The 23,979-nt window shown below is 36.3% G+C and overlaps 1 protein-coding gene across 3 annotated transcripts in view; it reads left to right on the top strand.

Moving 5' to 3' along the window:
• Positions 1-23,979, top strand: part of ABH1 (ARM repeat superfamily protein) — a 200,801-nt gene that overhangs the window by 159,033 nt on the left and 17,789 nt on the right. For all 3 annotated transcript variants that reach the window (XM_089801895.1, XM_089801893.1, XM_089801894.1), the window contains exons 12-17: positions 9,210-9,294; positions 13,611-13,679; positions 13,814-13,932; positions 14,167-14,305; positions 15,920-16,423; positions 16,609-16,908. In XM_089801895.1, coding sequence (XP_089658021.1) covers positions 9,210-9,294; positions 13,611-13,679; positions 13,814-13,932; positions 14,167-14,305; positions 15,920-16,423; positions 16,609-16,908 — 1,216 coding nt within the window. The remainder of the gene's footprint in view (positions 1-9,209; positions 9,295-13,610; positions 13,680-13,813; positions 13,933-14,166; positions 14,306-15,919; positions 16,424-16,608; positions 16,909-23,979) is intronic.

Raw genomic sequence — 23,979 nt, 5'->3', positions numbered from 1 at the left:
TGAATTAAAAATAAAAGTAAATGACTATATAAATGTGATAATGTTTTAAATAAAGAATTATTATAGATTAATGCAACAAATGAATATATTAATTCCTCAAAGGAAAGAAATGAAAAAATTGCGAGCATATGAATTATGGATCAAGAGCAATATAAAGACCAGTGCTTAATTAAATGGGCAATCAGAGTCAATATTATAAGTTAAAACGTACAACTTTATAAAGTTCAATGTATTTAAACTATAAACAATTTTAACAATTCAAACGAGACAGATCAATTATATAAACGCAATTTTAAACTAGTCTAAGATGTACTATAACTCCTGTGGAGACAAACTAGACATAAATACGGAAACAATTAAATATTTCACAATATCTATGTTTATCAAACTTAAAATGCAATAATGACCCAATCCACTTATCCGAATTTTAAAATATTTATAAAAAATAAATAAAATATTTATAAATGACACAACTTAATAATAATTTAAAACTCCAAAATTTAAAATAAATAATTATGCCAGAAATAAAATCGCAATAAAGACACTCCTTACAGATGATCGATCCACTGCGTTTCAATTCCGAAATTGCATATAAATTTGCTTGGTAATTCAATCCACTGGCTTCGTTTCAAGAAGTCATTTCTTTGCCAATCGGAAAATACATCATAAGTGCATCATAGTATAAAAATTAGAAAGTGTTTATATTGTAAGATTTTACATCGTATATTTATAGTAGATGGAGAGGTATGTCATCTCTCCCAAACGACATACCACTTCCAAACTACAAACGAACTTATAAGTTTAGTTTAATCAATTGGAGGGTTAATGTCAACCAAACATTAACTTATGTCTGGCTTGATTAATGTTTGAAAGATAATAAAAACTCGGTAGAAATATCTTCGCGCTCTAATTGCATCAATGACCCATTTGAATTATGAGTTTTGTGCAATGAATCGCTTCATTTCTCTCACGCACACACCTTTCTCCTGTGTACATCTCCTTGCTCAAACACATATCCTTTGTGGAGATTCATATTTGCACTTCTCTTCTGCTGAATCTCTTCTTTCCAAAGTGTTGCTCCTTTCTACAACAAACATAAAACAATGTTAGACACCAATGATTTAAATAAGATACAACCAGTCGCTTTAGCATTTCTGAAGAATATTGCCACAGGGATCTCAATCATCATGGGAGACAAAAAATGCGCGGAACATGGAGTTCTTCGACAAACACAAAGTCCGGTCATATCTTCATTCTTTTTGAAGAACACCATTTGTTACTGTTGCTGCTACATAGGTTCATATGCATCTCTGATCATTCAAAGGCCCTCATCTTTTCATTCCAATGCTCCTCCTCTACGGGTACATTTCATACTTCCGTAGCGACCCCTTCTTCTTTCATACTGCTCGGAGGTTATTTTTGTCGCAAAAATTATGACATGAGGAATAGAACACAAAGTGCCATTACACTGTGATATTGCTATTAGGATTTAACTGTGTGATTTTGAGTCAAACTTATTGAGCCATGTTTCATGAGTAGTGATTCAACATGAATCCATCTCTCATGAGAATAAATGAAACACTTGGCACTCATTGGATCTCCGATTCAACATGAATCCATCTCTCATGAGAATAAATGAAACACTTGGCACTCATTGGATCTAGGTGATGCTCACAAGGGTGAAGCATCGGAAGTAGTGATTCAACATGAATCCATCTCTCATGAGAATAAATGAAACACTTGGCACTCATTGGATCTAGGTGATGCTCACAAGGGTGAAGCATCGGAGGTTCCGATGCTTCACCCTTGTGAGCATCACCTAGATCCAATGAGTGCCAAGTGTTTCATTTATTCTCCGATGCTTCACCCTTGTGAGCATCACCTAGATCCAATGAGTGCCAAGTGTTTCATTTATTCTCATGAGAGATGGATTCATGTTGAATCACTACTTCCGATGCTTCACCCTTGTGAGCATCACCTAGATCCAATGAGTGCCAAGTGTTTCATTTATTCTCATGAGAGATGGATTCATGTTGAATCACTACTCATGAAACATGGGTCAATGAGTTTGACTCGAAATCACACAGTTAAATCCTGATAGCAATATCACAATTTGACTTGCTGTGGAAATTATCTCCTACTTGGCATTACACTTCTGTGAAGACTCCACAATTGAATGACAACATAGCCCTCCAGATAAAATCGTGCTTCAATGATGTTCAGGATTTGATATCGTGCTGCTATAGGAATGCCATGTAGAGGCCCAGTTACAGACAATGGGGATTGGTAAACAATTTCATGCTTATTTGGATCCTATGTTCAACTTCAATCAGCACTTCACAAGCCTGTTTCATCAATTTATATATTGCAATGACAACCATATCTGTTTTTAATTTGACTGGAAAAGTCTCCTGTGGTGAGATTCTATAGTTCAATCATACAGATATATATTGCTTTCTGTATTAATAATTTGCACAAAGTCTGTGAGATGTATTTGATTGTGCTGATGCCTGGCAAACCTATTTAAGACATTTGCAAATAGCTTCAACTTCGATGATAGTTCAATACTGCACAACCAATAGCTTTTGATCGAGACTTCTATCCATTTTCTGAATGTTCTTTTAAGCACTCATGTACAAAATATATCTATGGCTTCACAAAAATATGCTCTGTTATCTCAAATTGAAAATCTTCTCACTAATGCCGAAGAATAGACACATCCGTATTCAATGTAATGCAATTTCCAGAATAATAATCACTGATAGTTCTGGTATTAACATTAACACTTCTATTGGCACTTTTGCACACAAACGGCTATCCAATATCTGAATGTTGATATGCAACATTTGATCAAAACAAGTTGCTGTGAACATGTATGAGGAAGGAAGAAACCAGATCTCATGCAAACACCTATTTCAAAACTGAATCTATGCACGCAACGTAATATGCTTATAGTCTCCATTTAACATGGCATCAACAATGGGCTTGAGAAAGAGCTGTTCAGGGGTCTTTTCAGCAGTTATAACCATCTTTGACCCAAGGAAGAAGTACAAATGGAGACTCAAATTTAGGCTCCATCAGGGTGTCCAAGCAGTTCTCCCTTTTCTTGACTCTGTAGGAAGGCTTCTTGCATCAGGGTATGCTAAAGTTGTCTTTCCCTTAAATAGACTGCAATAGGGCGTCCAGCAGTTCTCCCTTTTGTAGACTTCGTAGGAAAGCTTCTTGCATCATGGTACACGTAAGTTGTCTTTCCATTAACTAGTACTACAATTGGGTACCTTAGCCATTGTCCCTTTATGACAAAGAAGTAGGTGCTTTCTTAATTCCTAAACTATAGTTGTGATAGGGCGCCCTTGTGATTCTCCCTTAATTGTAGACTCCATAGGAAAAGTAATTGCAATAAGGTGCTCTAGTAGTTCTCTCTTGATTGCATGCTAGTAGGGTTCCTTCACAAGAATTCCCCATTAAGTGCCTCTACAATAGGGTGCACTAATGATTCTCCCTTAATTGCATCTCTTTTAATTCAATTTATTTCTTTCTTAAATATTGCAATAATGATCAAAATTAGGTTACATAAATAAGTCATTAGTACATTACTAATACTTGAAGGTTTGAATTATTGTTGTGACTAGGGTCGAACTTTCTCGAAACTCCATTGGCTTTCTTCTCCATTTCTTGGTTGGATGTTGTTGAGATTCCCCTAATCATACCTCATTTTCTTCAATGATGTTCATTCTGTTTTTGTGTCAAGAATTGCTTTGATCATACCTTTTTCCTCCGTACCCCCTTGCCCTCCACCCTTGATTTCAGATCAATCACCGACCATACCTCCACTCTTTATGACATCCCTGACCAACCCCCTCTTCACCTCACCCTGCCTCCCCGCTACCACCTTTTCACCCATTCTAGTATTTATGAGTGTCAGATCTATGACTTGTAGCAGGGCGACTGATGGGGAGGGTTTTCAGATTGAACTCTTCAAGCTCAACGTCTTTGTTTAGGGCCTCTTTCTTTCTACGCTCTTTAATAGAGTGGTCTGCACTGGCTTTCCTGATTCTTGGTCAAGGCACGTGCTTTACTCGATTCACAAGAACGGTTTGACTTTTGACCCCTACAACTATAGGACTATCATGATTGGGCACACCTTTGCTGAACACTATGCGATGATACTAAACACTATTCTATGTAGACAACTTGACAGAAGAGCTCACAAAGATAGAGGTCATGCCAGTTTTTAGATTGATTACCAGACCATGGACCATATGTTGACATTGTGGGCTATTATTGAGGAGGCTTGACCCTGCTCAACGAAAGTCTACTGCTGTTTCGTAGACTTTGGTAAGGCTTTTGATACCGTGCCACATGTGGCCCTTTTCTAGAGACTTAGAGACATTGAGGTTTTAGAGATTTTATTGAGGACTATTATGAGGTTGTACGAGAGCTTGGTGTGTAGATTCAGGACTCTCAAGGGTTTATCATTTCCTATCCAGAGAACTATCAGGGTGAACATCTATATTGATGAGCTTGGGGCCTTTCCCAGAGACTATTTGCACTATAGCGATGGTTGTTATTTACACCAGTTCTTGGTTTCCTTTCTCTTTTTTGTAGATGATGTGGTCCTTTTATCCTCCTCCTCGGAGAGTCTTCAGAGGCTTCTTGATGGCTTGGCTTCCTTTTGTGATCTACAACACCTTGCAGTGAACCTAGGTAAGACTCGGATTCTGGTCTCCAACTGTTTGAAGACCTCACATATGCACTTTTACTTTCAAGGTTAGGAGATTGAGATTACCTCTTCTCACAGTATCTCGAAGTCAAGCTTTGTGGACCTTGCTTCAGTTTGAGACCCTCCATCTAGCCTAGAGTTAGCAAGGGGATGGACTTCCTTGCTATGCTTGAGAGACAATGCTTTAGACATCATTTCCAGGACACTATGTTCAAGTTGTCCCTCTTGGACTCATTGGTCAAACCGATGATGGTTTATGGTTTTGTGGTTTGGGGACCTTCTCTTCGTGATCCGGATTGGGCCTCTATTGAGCGAGTTCAGACTTTGTTACTCTAACGCACTATTAGATGTCATCGATGTTTACCGTATAGGTAAAGAAATCAACGCATATAGACAATGGAATATAATAGCAGAATAATATTCGCATATGCCAGAACATACATTAGGCTTCATAATATTCGCAATAGCAGATCAATGATGATTTACAATGATCCCAGACGGGATATAAATACTACTGCCGAACCTTCCCGAAGGAGTCCGTCGGCCACAACATTACATCCGCTACAAACTATTTACTGACGACGTCGGCTACAGAATACAGAAACACCGCCGAACATCACCCTTTCGGCTACAGAATATAGAAACACCGCCGGACATCATTCCGTCGGCTACAGAAACACCGCCGGAACCATCGAGTCGGCTACAGAATACAAAAACACCACCGGACATCATTCCGTCGGCTACAGAAACACCTCCGGAACCATCCAGTCGGCTGACACCATCCCCCCCAAAAAGAAAAGTCGTCTCCGGACGACAATTACAACATATCTGAGACAAATTAACAAACAAAATATATCATCAGAGTGACTACAACAAGAAAAATCTGCTTCTGTCACATCACTTCCACATTCATCCGTTACATCTGTAGCCTCTGCTAACACAATACTATCTACTCAAGCTGACCTTGATCACCACCTGTGCTGCTTTCTCTGTTTTCAATTCCACTGTACCCTGAGCCAAGTGTCGCTGCACTGCCTCCAACTAGATGATTAGCTCCTCCCGAGCTCTCTATGCATCCACCAAGACAGCCTCCCAGCCAACACCTACTCCCAGTGCCTTGGTACACAAACAGTCCATGCCTGCAACAACTTCAACTCTTTTGAATTGGTCAGACTCCCACGACTGATATCCACAACGACTGGGGGTCCAAGGGGGCAGCGCCCCCACGGGGTCCTGGGGCACTTCGCAACCCACACAGAAATGCACGGAACCCACCATTTCTGTCATTTTCTGTCGATTTTGCACTCTTTCTAGCAACCATAGATGCGTCCCCTTTCCTTTGGCATCATTTGTAACTCATTCTAAACAACTTGAATCTGTCATCATTTTTTTTTTCTTGTTAGCAACCCCTCTCTTTTGTTTGTCTGTTACTGTTTTGCCAGCTTGTCATGGCACACAAAATCGATTCTCCCCAAGCCTCCGTCGGCCACAACATTATGTCCGCTACAAACTATTTACTGACGACGTCAGCTACAAAATACAGAAACACCGCCGGACATCACCCCGTCGGCTACAGAATATAGAAACACTGCCGGACATCATTCCGTCGGCTATAGAAACACCGCTGGAACCATCCAGTCGGCTACAGAATACAAAAACACCGACGGACATCATTCCGTCGGCTACAGAAACACCTCCAAAACCATCCAGTCGACTGACAATCGATTCACCCCTCAACATTACTTTGGTCGAGTTCGGGGCTCATCCCTTTAGGCTAGGGACTATTTTTGACCTGATTTGGTTTCTTCACCATCTCTGTAGGTTTGCGGATTTCGCACACAACCGACACAGATATTCTTACTTGGCTCACTATTCCTCTGTCGCCATCGCATACTCTGATCTTGCCTCTAGAGCCTATTGTTGGTATGCTCAGACTACTTCCTTGCTGAGTTTGATTAGGATTGATATGGACTGCCTCCCTCCCTTTGAGTTTTCACTAGACACTCTCGCTCATCTTCTCCCTTCAATGCAAGAGTTGAACGAACATGTCAAACTTAATATTTACAAACAATACATCACCATGACTTGGAGCAACCTGATTGGGGAGTTACGCCCAAAGATGGCCTTCTATGTTGAGTACTTCCTATATATTCAAGATGGGATTATTGTATGCCCTAGCCACCTGTCTTGACATTCGTGCCATGCCTTACACATCTCTCTTGGGTCCTTCAGAGTAGGCTCCCACTAGCTTCTAATCTAGACCAATCACCACATGGATAGAGAGTATCGAGTCTGTTGTCTGTGTACCCTAGATGAGGCCAAGATTGAGACCCATTTCATTTTACGTTGCACCGCCTACTATGAGATCTGACAAAGATTTTATTGTTTATTCAGCGAGTGCAGATCTCTCTCATCTTTCTTCGGTTACATGGACCAGTGGTGCCTTGCGCTTTATCTTTGAGAGACTCTGCAGTTCCGTGACCATACTATACAACTCTTATTCCCCCAGAGACACCCAAACTAGTTCATCAATGCTTTCTTCTCTTCCTTGTCTCTACAGCGGGGGGTGAAGCGGCCATCCAATAACTCCAGCACTAGTCACTCTGGATTTGTCAGACCCCGCAATGGATTTATTTGTCAGTGACACCCCTCCAACAATTCTCAGCGGCGGTTCAAGGTCCTTACTAGTCCTAGACCATATCCTTTGGTGTTGGATTTCTTTCTGCCGAGGAAAGATCCCTAGTCCTTGCATCGTTGTTGGCTCCTTTGTTTCATGCTTGCTCTTTCCTCGACACTGTTTAGTGTTCTTGTAGCCCGTTGTTTCTTTGGTTGTACGCTCTCAATCCCTTAGATCCTTTTGGTGGTCTCTTGTTGGGAAATTAATAATTTTATCTTATCTTATCTATTGTGTGACCTCAACCCCGATTCAAGCACTTATGTCTTGGTTCCAATGATTCTTTACATCGAAAACATGACTTCTTCTTTCTTAGTTCTTCTCATTATCTTTGGGCTTTCTCATCTTGGCATGTGTGTCCGCATTCAAAGTTCTCACTGCAATTTTTGAGACGTTTTCTTTTAGGAAATTCCTTTTGATGCCTTTCATCTATACCATGTAATGGTTTTTTGTGGCTGCTTAAAGATTTGTTGTTTTTTGATGAGGTTTCTAAATTTAGAGTTGTTTCAAAAGCATTTTCAAGGCATGTTGGTTTTAAAGCATTTACCAACCCTCTTAGTGGTTACCTCAACCATTTGTGAATAGATAAGTTGATCTTCATCTATTCTTCTTACTCATACCAAGATTCTTTGGAATTCATTAATATAACGTTTAACTATTCCTTGCTGCTTAAAATGTGTTAGCCTTTTGAAATCTTCTTGGGGGTGTCTTCTATCAAACCTTTTAATAAGCCTCTATGAATATTCCTCATAGGAAGTGACATTTTGATGAAAATTTCTCAGGTTGATTATATATGGTGGGTAAGATGAGTTATAAAAACTTGTCTTACAATGCTATTAGGGAAGGCGTTGGAAAGGTATATTTTATTTGTGTTGAGTCGTACACCAACAATTAGCTTAGCCTATGAAAGGGAGTCATTAGTTTAAGTGTTGCTTAGCTTATCCAACAACCTTGATTGCGGGAAAATGTAGGTTCGACTTAATTTCAGTGCAAACTGGTCAGTGATTTGATAGTAATGGTTAAGAATTTGTTTTTGTCTCCTTTGACAGGTTTAAATTGGGAAGAATACTTGTAAAAAAGTGTGTTCATATGGGCGGAGAGCAAGAAAGGTTATTCCATTTGGCAAGAGAAAAAGGAAAAATGCTATTTTCAGATTAGTTTGAATCCCATTATATGCATGCCAAAAGTTTAAATAGGTTATGCTAGAACAGTCATGTGGAGAACTTACTAAAATCTGTGCTTTTTATTCTTAGGGCTAACATGTATGCTAGGACTCTTAGCCAATTACTTAGAATATGAGTTAAAGAGCATGCCTCAGCCACTACTTATTCTGGTCAGGTTGAGTTTTAGTCACACATGCATGCACACGCACACACACATCAAATTAAAGGAAATAAAAAAGGTTTTTTCGTAAACATCCTACATAACATATAGACAAACTATTAATAACAACTCTTTGAATTGATCTTTTTCTAAACATCTGTTATTGCAATTGGTGACACTTTGAGTATTTGCTAACAGTGCTCTGTAATGATAAAAGTATTGAGAATTTCCTTTGAAGCCCCATTGGACAAGTAACAGCAAGGTGATTTCCATTGGAGTTCATGTTGCGATCTTACATATGAAACAGTAGATATTCTTTTTAATTTTGTGCACAAGCAGAAATGAGGAGAATTTGAGTGTATTCAAGAAATCGTAGAATATGTTAAGCTGGTTGACTTTGAATGATTCATTTCTCAGTTTATTTGATTCTGGTACCTAATTTTGTCTCTTATATTACTTATCATTGATGAAAGTTTCAAAATTATGCAGTCGTAAGCAATGTGCTGCATACATGGCTAGCTTACCTGTTACATTCCGCTATGAGTATCTAATGGCTGAAACAATATTCTCTCAGGTACATGTTTTAAATGCCCTACTGCAAGAAAAAGTAGCAAGTTTTCTAAGGAGTTGACTTTATTATATAATGGTAGATCAGCCATCCTATGGCAGTTCTTGTGAGATGCTGAGTGGAAAATAGTGCTCAATGTTAAGTTGATTGTTAATGCATTTGCGGCCCTTGTTTGTATTTGTTCATGGTTGTCTGATGGATTTGTGTTGTTTTAAATTATATAAGTTGAAAACCACTTGTCTGCTATTTGAAAACATGATATAAGTTGAAATCTGACAAGTTAATTGTTTTGATATTTATTCTTCAAAGATGGAAGTTCTTAGAAATGAATTGAGTTGTGAAATTGGTTGAATTTGTTTGACATTGTTAAGTTTTCGTCAAATTTGATAGAACTGTTCATTTTCAAATTTTTTAGTTTTTATTTATTTTTGTATTAAAGATGGTAAATAAAAGTCATATACATCCACAACCAAAAAACCAACCACTGTACTTATCATACCATCAGAGATGACAAAATTAATTGTATATGTATGTTATTTCACTACTATTTAGATAAGCACACTGTAAAAACTGAAGCAATGTAGAAGTTCTTGCTTTCACTGTACAATTGCACACTCTCTGAATTCATTGTCTGAATGCCGGCTGTCAGATCCATGTTGGATCTAACCTCCTAATGCACTGTGTTGCTGCCTTCATTAGTGTGAAATCTGGTCCGGCTTCGTTTTTCTGGCTTCAGGTGTCGCTCCTTCCTAGGCTCTGTTTCATTATACCTATGGACAAACGCTGGAGGTTTTTTAGGAACATTTGTTCCTTTCTTATTGTTAGTCCAAGTTTGACTCTATAGTATCTTAGGAGCATTCAATGCAATGACTGCTTCTTTAAGCAGTTTTTTCATTTTGAACTTCCTCTTTGAGATCTGCATGATGACATTTGCTTGCGAGACAACATTTGAGGATACAAGCTTTTTAGGAAACTCAATAAGCACCCTTACCTTACCTTGAAATTTCTCCCCGTTCCTATAAACCCAAATTTGCGATTAAGTTTCAGTAGAGAAAAAATGCGATTAGGTATTGAGCTCTTTAGATAAACAGTTGACACTACCAAGCAGAATCTCATTCCAGTTTATCCTATTATTCTGCCCAGTTTATCTTTAGCTATAAAACACTAGAAAAAAGATATGATTAATAGATTCAGGAATTTTGCATGAACTACACAGATCTACCTTATTATTCAACATCCTCTATGGAATCCTTTGAAGAAGGAGCCATCTGAAACAAGGTTCCTTTGGAGGAGCCATCTAAAACAAGCCTTCTCTGGCTTCAGATACTCACTTGCCCAAAATTGTTTCTTGGTTATTAGCATGTCATTATTTTCATAATTTTTAGTGTTCCTAGATCACAATGTTGAACTTGAAACAATAGTTTAAATCAGTCAAAGAATGATTTGTAAGATCCTCACAATCCTTGAACTTTACCTTATTAGTAGTTTCATTGTTAATTCTATTCTTTAAACTTCATAGGGATGTAATATTTGGAATTCTTCATTATTTTTTATAAGGTTGGGATTTTCAATATTCCGATATCTATGCTAATGCTTCAATGTCCGTGGTTCACCTTATAGCACCTAGGGTGGCTGAGATTCTCAAGATCTCACCGAGACATGTTGCAGCTGCCAACTTTATTTCCTTGTCATCATGTCTCAAAAGCCTGGGTTGACTTAAGGAATCCTTAAACGAAGAAAGGGTCCTCTGTATAAATCTTGAATGCAATTGGTTCACCTTACACAAACATACTTCCAATATATCTAATGGAAGATCAACACCTTCATTGAGCTCTTTGCCATTTTTTTCTAGTCCTTCAACCACCACTCTCAATCCCTATTGGGCACCATAGTTTGACCAAATCCGAAAACTTCTTAATCATCTCAACAGGCTGGCAAAATCAGTTGCTCTGATATCACTGGAATGCTCCCAATGGCACACCTAAGTTTTTACCACACATCACATACCATTGTAGCCGAGGGCAGCACTCAGGGGAAAGATAGGTAATAGATGTACGATGCTCACAGAGGGTAGCATTGTCATTGTGGATGATAATACTCTGGTGGGAGTGGTATTTGAGTAGAGTACAGATAGAGAAGTGGACCAAATAGGTAAAGTGATGAATCCGCTAAATGCTAGAATGTGTGTGTGACATGGAAGACGATGCCAAACTTGATATGAATAAATATTGAATGTTGGTGATACACCAGAATATACATAACATATGCCAAATCAAGTATTGCAAGAGATCGATGGTGTAGATCCAAAAAATGCTAGCCAAAAGCCGAGATTAGAACATGACAAAAGATGATAATAATAATATGAAGCCAAAATGATTATCGCCAAAGCTAGTGACGAAAATGCATTACTCTTTATATAATGAAAGTGCTTCGATTACATATTACCTAGACATCAAAAAGATCCAAGAAGATACAGAGCAGTCACAAAATGATGACGGTTGAGAGATCTTGCACACTTGTGAAATATATGTATGATATTTCCAATGGCAGACTGGGGTGTTTGTGAACCATCGAAACTGCATTCACCAAATAAGGGGGATCTTCCATCTTGGAAAAGGCAGACAAGAGCTCCAACTGAAATTCACAATACAAAATAAAATCCAAGACGCATATAAAAAACATCCTACCTATCAGTCATAAATACCCTGTCGTAGGAAAACTTTGGAGGTTCACAACAAGTGTTGACACAACAACACATCTACAACCAAAAAAAAGGTAGGCTTGAGATATACATAAATCAATCAGAACCCCAAATACAATTATTTTTATTTTATTAATTTGGGCCCATTTTTATTAATTAAAGTAATTAATCAAAGGTCCTTTTTATAATATAATTTAAGTTTTGGGACCAATTAATTTATTAACTTAAATCAATTATTACAATAAATGTTGGGAATATCACATGATCTTGGTTTAGATCCTTTTGATGACTGATGAAGATATAAGACAATTATTATTTTTTATTGTGAGTTTTGTAGTATAACGATTTGCTTTTGTATCATGAGCCTAAATATATATGATGTTATATGGCATATCAGATAATATTGAGATTTTGAACTATCAATTGGCATTTGACATTGATTATTGATGTAGTATAATACAATCAGTTGTATTTAGTTTTACAATTTTGTATGTTTCTCTAAATTTTTTGCACTACACACATATATGTACTTGAATGCACGCGCCCAAGGGCAATATGTTTTCCCATACCCTCATAACAAGTTCTCATACCCATACCGGTAACTTAATTGATTAGAATGCATTTTGTAATGCTTATTGCATGATGCATAAATGATAACTAGATACCATATATTATCTAAAATTTTGATTGCAAGCTACTATGTGCAAAATCAACTTTAAAATAAGTAGTTGCTACAAAGAGAGCTACCTAGAAGGCTATAAGTCTTTATGGTGAAACTCCTAGATCAGAGCCTCTCTTGAGTCATTCTACCACACCACCATCACTATTGGCATTTGTTAGGATTCCAAAATCTCTAGGATTGAGAGGAATGTCTTTGTTTTGCAATCCACATAGGATTTGGAATGATCTTTTGTTGAGGTAAATTGGCTTGCCTACCTCCATGGTAACTAATTTGTGTTGATAATAATTAGATTCGGCAATTAAAAGTCATAGGAAAGACATCACAACAAAATCATCTTAAGGTTAACCTAGTACTTTAAATGAAGAGAGTACAAGTAATACGTATTAGGGTAATCAGTTGGATGTTTCTTTTCTAATTTCAATCCAAGTTAGAGAAGGCTACTAAAAAGCTTGCAAAATTAAAAGTTTTATCAGGTGAAACAAAAGAGAATATGATGCAATTAAATCTGAGTTAGAGAAATTGTTTGTTGAAGATTGTGGGTTAGAATGCACTGTTTGAGGATATAATTCAAAATGAAAGCAATTGAAAGGCCAAAACCTCAAGGAATCGTCTTGATTCATATTGCCAACATATACCCTGCCTATGCCAAATGACATTTAAAACAGGGCATGCACAAAAGATAATTTGTGTTAGAAGTTCTCACGATTCTAGTTTCATGTTTAACACCTTTTAATTCACAAACAAATGTATGTGCATGCATGCATACACTTGTGCACACACATTTGCATGCATGCATGTGCACACCCAGTCACACATAGATACATTCATAAACACACATATATGTGGATATATTTTGAAATGATTGAAGGGATCAATTTTATTTGTTGTTTTTTCCTGTATGGAAAACTAATTCAAGAGTTGTACATTGGATATTTGCAGCTTCTTTTGCTTCCCAACCCACCTTTTAAGGGATGCTATTATGCATTGGTGATTATTGATCTTTGCAAGGTAATGTAATGGATTTTGTTGGATATCCCTTAATTATACTTAATCTGAATTGCACGGGTAAATGTTGACACCCTCTATGCAATGTAGATGGTAAATTAATTTAGCTCATTGTTTGATTAATGTTTCCTTGCCAGGCTCTTCCTGGAGCTTTCCCTATGGTTGTGGCTGGAGCTGTGCGTTCCCTTTTTGATAGGGTGAACGATTTAGATTTGGAATGTCAGGCTCGCCTTATTCTCTGGCTCTCTCAGCACTTGTAAGTTCGACATGTATCACAATTTCTTAAAACTAGTACTGTGTACGCATATCAGGTTTTAATTTGACTAGTGAACTGAAGGCTTAAGGCATACCTTATAATTTCTCTAAAAGGCTTTGCTATCATTGCTAGTATAATTTCTGGATTGATGATCAATTATCAACAATGCCTGGAAATAGGGTTAGGATTAAAGAATTAACATTTTGTTCATCTGCTATTGTTTTGTTTTGTCAGATCAAACTTTCAGTTCATTTGGCAATGGGAAGAATGGTTGCATGTTTTGGATCTTCCAAGGTGGTCGCCACAACGTGTCTTTGTACAGGAAGTACTTCAGCGAGAAGTTAGATTATCTTACTGGGAAAAAATCATGCAGGTATGCTGTCTATCATTTATATGCATTCCTTTCTTGAGAACCAGCCTATTTTGTCACTGGCTTGAATTGTGAGCCATCTTTTGCAGGCATTCCCATTTGGGAAACCTATGATTGAAATCATAACTTCTCTTAGCATATTTGTCAGCTATCTGTTGTGTTTTGGTGATGTTTCATGCGCATAAGCTTTTTTTTACATGATAGGTTTAACATTTTTGACAACATTTTTTTCATATTTGCCTAGTAAGTTTTGGTTGAGAAGGTGGACTTGAAGGTCAGCACAAGCCACATTCTTAAGTTTTTTAGAAGAAGACTGCACTCAGATGTGCTGCAGTATTATTGCTTTACTCTCTATCCACATGTTTACTGCAGTTGTGGGTTGCCTGACTGCAGTGAGGGCGATTAACTCTGGAAGTTTTGTGCATCACCATTACACAGGTCCCTTGGATACTTGAGGGCAAATTGTTCTGGTTAGAAATGAAATTTCATAATTCTGTGCATCAACTTTCTTAGAGATTCAACATGTATGGTTATGTTTTGCCTTCAAGGCAAATAGGTTTTCCTTTTCATAAAATCTTGTCTTAGTGTCAACTAATATAGAGTGAACCACTTGAATGGGGTGCTTACTACAATATGGGTCATGTGGGGAAGTTTTCTTTTTAACCAAGCAATCTTTGAAAGTGGAAGCCAGACAATGGAATCCATACAATAGCTCTTTTCCACTGAAGTCCACATTCTACAAAATTTGAAGGTAAATGACAGACAATCTTTTCTATAGGCACAGTGTTAGCTTTCATAGCTGCATTACCCCATAAGAGCACATAAATGCAGGCTTTGTCATGTATTGTCAAAGCTTTGCACTTAATAGCCTGTACAAACAAAGCCTAAGCTTGTAATTGGAAACTCGTTGTTCCTCACCATTCGCCCCAAAACTTTCTTGATATTTGATCTATTTTATATAATTATTTAAAAAATTAATATTCTTAAATATAATCTGTATCATGGTATTTCCTTTGTTGCAATATGTCATTCCCGCTCAAACTCAATCTCATAGGCATTAAAGCAAACACTGAATAGGAGCTTATAAAGATCATGGGTGGGGCTTCAATAGATTAATTACCTTTTGACAATTCATTGAGGTGGGCTTAGGTTCATGCATTACCATATATTCAAACCCTACTATTGAGGCATCCCCTTGGCTGCTACAAGGTACCTAAAGCCCTGCATAAATAAATCTAAGCATGTGAGCTAAAACTCTCGTGTTTCATCATTTGCGCCAAATGTTTCCTGGTGATTTTTCAAATTTAATTCTGTTTTCTATAAACATATTTGTGGGATGCTTATTCTTGCACATCGGGTTTCCAACTTTATTGTACCCCAGTAACTTTTAGCTTTGGTTATGGTTATGTTAGTGCCATAAGAAAATTATTACTGTGTTATGGCATACTGAGTGACTTCAATGTTTGTGCTTGATTTTATTCTTTAAATCACCATTCTCGTGATATTAAGAATCTTGTTTACTTATTGTTAATTTTTATTGTCTGCTCTAATTTATTTTAGAGAATATATCAAGTACCCATCCCAACATAACGGCACACTGAGTTAATTTTCATGCAGAGTATTCAAAAAGCCCCAGGTTTAGAAGAACTCCTTCCACCAAAAGATGGATCTTGTTTCAAATATGCAGATCAGAAGGGAGATCAGTCTGAAGGAGTTGAATTCTCTTTATCGAAAGAGTTGAATAATCTGGTGAAGGATAAGAAAACATCACGTGAAATTCTTTCATGGGTGGAGGAGAATATCATTGCAGTGCATGGGCACAATGTTGCAATTGATGTGGTTGTTCAAACACTTCTTCATATTGGATCTAAGAGTTTCTCACATTTATTCACTGTACTGGAGAGATATGGAAATATAATAAGTAAATTGGGTTCTGGTCAATCAAATGAAATTCTAGTAATAGAAGAAACCTCCAAAATTTTTCAAAATAATACTCAAATGGCTGCTATTGCCATTGATCGCATGATGGTGTATCGAATTGTTTCTAATTTATCAATTGTGACTTGGGTCTTTTCACCGTCCAATGTTGAACAATTTCACACTTCTGATCGTCCATGGGAGGTAATAACACCTTTCCTTTCTGCTTCTTGTTTTTTGGTACTTTTGAAGACTAACAACTTGATTGCAGTTTCCCATCATATTGTATTTGAATTGTATAACCTTTGTCACCACCCACTGTACATTTTAATTTAATTGTTTCTAATTTATCATCTAATACAAACAATTGTCTTGCCTTTTTTGAACAGATCTTAAGAAATGCACTTGATAAAACCTACAATCGCATATCTGATTTAAGAAAGGGAGTTATTTCTGTTGAAAAATCTGTTCAAAAAGCTATTGAAGCCAAAGTGAAGGCACAGGCTGACCTAGATTCTGCTGAGGCTTTACTAGAAGCAGCAGAAAGTGAAGAGCTTCAAGGTCAAATGGCAGTCAAATTAAAACGACTCAAAGCAGCGGTAGAGAGAACAAAGCAAGAGGAGAGCTCTGAACAGGAATCTTTGGAGGCAAAAGATGCACTGCTGTCCCGAGCACTTAGTGAAAATGAGGTATATAGCTTTTAACGGCATATTTTGAAAGATGCATTTTTAAAAAACAATAATAACTGATGACTTGATGCTGGATTATATTTATATGAGCACAACTACAATTGCTTCAAACTTTCTTGTTTAATCTTTCTATCTCACACATTTATTTTTTCCCACTTTCATGTCAGTGTATAAATATGATTTATATAGCACCTTAAGAATCGTCATGTTCTTGATTCAATTTCAAGTGTGTTTGAATTAATAGTTCCATTTTGTAAGATTGAGATTTCAAAATTTATTTTCTATATATATAAAAATGCTTTTATGATCACAACTCCCATCATTTCCTACTCATCTCAAACTTTGTGCTGTCATTCTTGTAAAAGCAGAGTTGAAATTTAATGATGTGGATTTGTTTGCCTTTTGGACTTAGGAATATTGTTTCCTTCATTTGTTGCCTCATCTCATCCACTGCAAATTTCCCCTTCTCCCCGTGTGGTTGTTTTGGTTGCGGCTTTATCTTTATTGTGTCGTGTATTATGGCATAGTTCCATCGATGTTTGTTTTTAATGGTCAATATTGTAAGACCTCAGTGTAACATAGGCCCTTTAATAAAAATTACACCTACTCCTTGCTCAAGTTCTCACCTTCTTCCCGTACCTTTTTTGTATGCATACCTGTTGGCTATTAGCATCGGCCTCCCCCTTGTCTTCCTACTTCCCCAATCCTTAATTGCCATGCTTATTCTATACCGATGTGGTGCTAGCCGCGTGCATGGTTCCTGGACTGCATTCGGTTTATATTGGATGAGGAGTTGTTGCCTTCTTGTTGTATTGGTTGGACGTCTTTCCCCTTTGCCTTCTGCTTCTCATTATGACTTCTCCAATTCTTTGTATCGCCACGACCTGATTTTAGACCGTATAGTACCCAATGTTGTATAGTGTTTGAACCATGTTCAATGTTTTGCGACATGTGTCTAATGGTCTTCTATGGGCCATATGGTATATAATGTTTTTTCCTTTTCCAAGTCCTTGTTCTATGAAATTCCGATAATATCATGGACTTCTCTCTCCCTTGCGCCTTACATCATATGGGTTTTTAAGTTTTATAATCCTCCCAACAAGAGTCCATACGACCTAGATATGCATTGTGACTTTTCTCATGCATCTTATGGCATTTAAGTTTTCCACCAATGTGCACAAAAAATTTCATTGTATGATGAGTTTGGATTACAACGGTCCCATAGTTTGGCTATATGGGTCACCACGGTGGTGTGCATATGGTGATGGTTCTTTTTCCTATTTTTTAAAATCTGCTTCTTGTGGTGCCACCCTTTGGCTCAAGTTAGTTTATCAATTTTACCTTTTGTGATAGGGCTTTAACTTAGACCCGTTTATGGCCTTTAGGATCTCAGGTTTGTTCAATGCCCAATATATGATTGTGCTATTGTCGCCAACTTCCCTTGGTACGAACCTAGCCATTTCACTTTAAACCTCCTTAAAATTGCCTCTAAATAGGATCCTAAACTCAACCACCTCTAAAAAGCAATAACTCCCCCCACTTGCCCAAAAGTTCTAGAGGCTTCTAACACAACTAGACCTAAGGCTAACCTCAAGGCAGAGTTAAAGTCATTCAACTCATGATGAAATTTATCAATTTTCGCAATAAAACAAAAATTGGGTTTTTGAGTGACCATAAAAGTCAACAAAAGGGGCTAGGGGGGTGGAAAATGCCCCCAACCCATACCCATACCCCTTGGGTACTTAGATTTTATGTTTTTAGTCCTATAGGATAAATTAGGGACCTAACAAATGCTAGGAAAATTTAGAACTATCTAACAACCTTCAAAAAGCAGATTAAACACTAATCTAGATTAGGGGTAATTAATCTCGATTATAAACTGATTAGCAATAGGGTCACTAACCTCGTCCGACTTAGATCTTTGGGTTACTCAGTTAACCCTAATTATCATACTGGAATACATATACAATTCATGAGTGTCAAGTGACACTAAAAAAAACACTGTTACGAAACATTAATACTTACTAATTACAGAATGATACATTCATTCAATTCATGACACAAATAAAATACGAACAATGGGTTTTCCGCAATGGTACATAGGGTTCAGTTTTGTTTCTCCGTTAGATTGCTCGTTTAAAACATCTTGCACACTTGTTGCACACGTCAATAGCTCAAGAAAATCACATGCATATATGTATATAATGTATTAGGGAAATCACATAAATTAAAACATCCATTTTCAAATAATCAATTGTTAATCTCGTTCTACTCATATACTTAATCATAAAAATTGCATACTCAAAGTGCTAATTCTGTATTCACTTACTTCATCAATATACATGTTCATAAAGCATTAAATGATGAAATCAAATATCTGAAAGTAAAACATCACACAACATGAAATAATATAATATGTTCAGTGTATCCGATAGTGTCTCGACATATCGAGTCATGAGTATCAAAATAATAAAGTATCACTATGCTACGATGGGTCGGGGCAAGGCCTCACAACATTGTCTTCGATTCATATTGTATGTTTCATGGTTATTAAATTGCTCAAACACAGTAAATATTTGACCGCTTCCTTTTAAGAAACATATGCTGTTGTTTTGTATGCTTATCGAGTTGGATAGATTTTGCTTTGGTAGTGTCACTTAACCTTAAATAAATATTTATATCATTTTGTAGTGCTACATATATTATCTTCAACTCTTCGATGTTTACAACGTTAGTACGAAGCACTTATCTTGTACATCTCTTACGAGAAAAACTAATAGCATCTCAGGCATTTAGCACATAGGCTCCCAATTGTATATTCTCCTCAATTGCTGCTTACAGATCTTATTGATGTGGTTCTTAAGAAAACATATGGATGGATGGAAAGACAAAGTCTCAGCTTCTTGGTTTGAATAGGCAATCTGACAATCTCTTCTCCATATGTCTATGTTCATTTCTTGCTTTAATACTGATTCCTGTGATGCAATCTTAGACTTGCCATCTCAAAACACCATTGAAGATTCTGAATGCTACCGCATACATACAATGTCAATACACTTTTACATGCTTTATAGTTTTGAATGCTTTATCAATGACTTTCATTCTTTATTGTAGTTTGATTCTTTTCAACATCATACTACATTTGTTCAACTCACGATGACAAGGAATTATTGTGGATATTGTTTCCATAGTTACTATTGCTCACTACAAAATGTAGGTAACAATACAAAAAAATTTCAAACTAGTTTCACATTTCTCTAAGTTGAATTTGTTATTCAATTGCTTAATGTTGATCGATCAATCAACTCCAATTCACATAGCAAATTCTTTTACGAAAGGTTTTCATCAAGTCTTTTTATTTTTTTTGTTTGTCGAGCCTATGTTTGATTTTTGAGACCTTCATTTTCCTTTCTTTCGTTTTTTAGTGTGTGTTTCTTGCATTTTTAATCCTTTGGGTTTGCTCAAATCATTGCTTTCTATTTTCCCTTTAATTTGATCTAACTTAGAGCTTAATTAGAGTTGTCAGTCAAAAGATATGACCATTTTAGTGCCCAAAAAGTGGACCTTTTTGATGTAATTGCACGAATTAAAAATATCATGTTATATTTTTAATTTGACATTCACTTTTTGAAAAATATAACTTAAATTCATTTTATGTTATGTTTTTAAGTTACTTCATCATTTAAATTTTCACTTAAAGTAATTATGGTGCACTTTATGTTATATTTTTAAGTTGAGTTTACTTTTTGATTTTTCACTAAGTGACTATATTAACTATATAGTTCAATTTAATTTTTGATAGTTAAATCAAATGCTCTAGTAAATATTACTTATTAAACAATATTTACATATTATATTGTTAATATGATGATGTAAATATAATTTATGTCCCACTTAAGTAATATTTTATCAAAATTAAATATACATGTGCTTAAATTTGCAATTGTATCTTAAAGTGGACCTTTTTGATGCAATTGCATGTAAAACTTTGTTAATTTGTAGATCTCTGATAGAAATGATAATAGATTATATCAGCCTTTTACTTTGAGATACTTCTCATATGTTGAGACTGGAGCACCGAATGCTGACTGGAAAGTAGATTTATAATCTACAATGTTGTATTGTTAATTCTGGGACTGCAAGTATGTTATGTCTTTCGTATTGCCTTGTCCATTGATGAGAGTAACTATATATACAAATGTGAAGAGTTATGTCCTTGTAGGGGCATGATTGTTAATCATAACCATTCAAGAAATGTTTGTTAACCATAAGCATTCAAAGGTTAATCATACCCGATAACATGTTTGATAATGATCTCAATGTTTATCGATGGTAATACAAATGAAGCCTGATACCTGATTGGTGATGACAAATAAATCTGAAAGTAATCCGATGTGTATCGATGGTAGTCGTCACATCAAGAATGATAGAACCTGATGTGAATAGGTAACAGCAACCCAATCTGAATCACATCTGTCTAAGTTATACATATACATATTTGTACATACACGCGCGCGCGCGCACACATACGACAAAGCATAATATATTCAGATGCTCAATATTACTCTACTGAAGCTAAACTTTCAACAAACTTAAAAGAGTAAAATCACTTAAAAGTGGACTTTTTGATGCTATTAAATGTAAACTAACTTAAAATGTGCAATGACATCAAAAAGTTGAGCTACACGTGTTATATGCATATGCATAAAAAAGGTGAGTTTTTTGCCTTGAGTTGCATATGCATGTAATTGAACATGTCTTTGCACCAAAAAGGTGTGTTTTGCACCAAAGACATGTAATAACACTTCCAAAACCTGTTTATGGGCAAAAAGCATGTTTTTAAAACATGCGTATGCACCAAAAAGGTGTGTTTTTGCCTTGGGAGAGCCCACTACATGTTTTTAAAACATGTAATGGCCTATAAAAGGTGCGTTTTGCTTCATTTTGCATTTTTAAAACATGCTATCACCTCCAAAAGATGTATTTTGCATTCAAACACATGTATTTGCCTTTCCAAAACCAGTTTTTGAAGTTTGAAGACAAAACTTCATGCATTTGGCCTCCAAGAACACGTTTTTGGTGATTTTGCTTGGTTTTTTCCATGAAATGTCTTCCAATCTTCTCCTTTAGGGTCGTTTTTTCAAATCCAAGTGTTCCCATGGTAAAAATGTTGAATCTTATTGCTAGAAATGTCATTTTTCATGCTCTTGTTGACCCACGTTTTTGAAAAATCATCCATTTTTGGAGTGTTTTTTATCACGTTTTGGGGCAAGGAAGAAACGTTTGATGTTTTGAATGAATGTTTTGGTCATTGAAGGGCAAGTTTTTGTATTCAAAGGTAAAAAATGACTTGTAACATGACAGATTTGAAACACATTTATTTTCCAAAAACTTCTCATGAACATGCATTTAGCAAATTCGTTGGAAGTTTGAGAGAGTTTAGGGCACGTTTTTGGCATTGTGCATCAAAAATGGCTCATTTGCTGCCCCTTGCGAATTTCTCTTGCAAAGTTTGTAAAGATTCAAGTTTATTGAAGAATTTTTCAATATTGGAGCTTTTCCCTCCATTTTTGACACATAATCATCTAAGTGGACATTTTCCTTTTTGCTAATTAATTTATGTTTATCTTGTTGATTTTATGCATATTTTAGCTTGATGATTTACACTCATTGATTTTGTTGCCGTGGAAGGTGTATTTTTCCTTTAAAAATGATGAAATGGTTCATATTCATGTGTTTGGTTTTCTCCTAAACTCCAAATTAGAAATTGCATGTTGAAGTGGTTTGCTTGTTGACATGTTAAAGTCTTCTGCGAAAGGTACATTCTTCTTCCACTCATCTCACTTTCCGCATCCAATCGCATGCCATGATTACATGAAAAGCCTTTTACATGTAATTGCATCTCTAAATGCCATTTTTTACTAGAAGTCATTTTTTAAAGGGCAAGAATATCGTGTGCATGTTTTCCCATGTAATTTGACTTTACCTTTCCTCAAAGACTACCATAAAGTTCACTTCCCCTCAAGTCACATTGCATTTGTTCCTTCCTTATGCACTTATACCTCCATGAGCAAAATACATGTCATTCCACTTTCCATTTCATTACGCATTTCATTTTTTCTGTCATCCGCACTTACATGTAAGCTCATTTTCCATCGCATTAAAACGTCATCTCACATTTCATTTTTTCTGTCATCGGCACTTACATGTAAGCTCATTTTCCATCGCATTAAAACGTCATTTCACTTGACATTCCTCATTACATGTTGCATATACATGTAATCTACTTTTTGTGCAATCACATCTTGAAAGCCCAAGTCACTTTTTAAAAGTCAAGAGTTTTCATTTACACACATTCCCATGCATTTCACTTTCATGTCCCAAAGCATATTCATCACCCACTTCATATTTTCTCTCTCCACCTACCATTTTCCATCATCTATATGCTTTCCGGTTCATTTACAACCATCACATGTGTTCATGTTGCATATACATGTAATCTACTTTCTGTGCAATCACATCTTGAAAGCCCAAATCACTTTTTAAAAGTCAAGAGTTTTCATTTACATGCATTCCCATGCATTTCACTTTCATGTCCCAAAGCATATTCATCACCCACTTCATATTTTCTCTCTCCACCTACCATTTTCCATCATCTATATGCTTTCCGGTTCATTTACAACAATCACGTGTTTCATAAGTATTTAATCTATACTTCAAATACCCACTAATGGATTCGTTATTGTAACTCAAATCTCAAAGCTTTCATGCTATAGCAAGTCAAGACATGCTAGAATTTTTATAAAGAATGAAGACATCTAGTAACGGAGTGCTTCAAAAAAGTGGTAATTCATTTGGTTTCCATTTTCTTGATGGTTGTCTGAGAACCTGAGTTCGTGCGGGAATGCGCCAAGCATTTTTTTTTTTTTTTTAAAGAAAAGAAGTTAAAGGTGCTGATGGAAAGTTATTTCGAGTTTACATCTAGACACCATCAAGAAGGTTTTCAAAGTGTTAGAGATTCCAGAATGTGCTCATCTACACAAGGAGAATTCACGACAACTTGAGCGAGAA

This window comes from Cupressus sempervirens, chromosome 9 (assembly GCF_028749045.1).
Source record: "Cupressus sempervirens isolate cs-2001-9-10 chromosome 9, ASM2874904v1, whole genome shotgun sequence".
Classification (NCBI taxonomy): Eukaryota; Viridiplantae; Streptophyta; class Pinopsida; order Cupressales; family Cupressaceae; genus Cupressus; species Cupressus sempervirens.
Note: the sequence above shows the minus strand (reverse complement) of the source record. Positions and strands in the feature narration are given on the sequence as shown.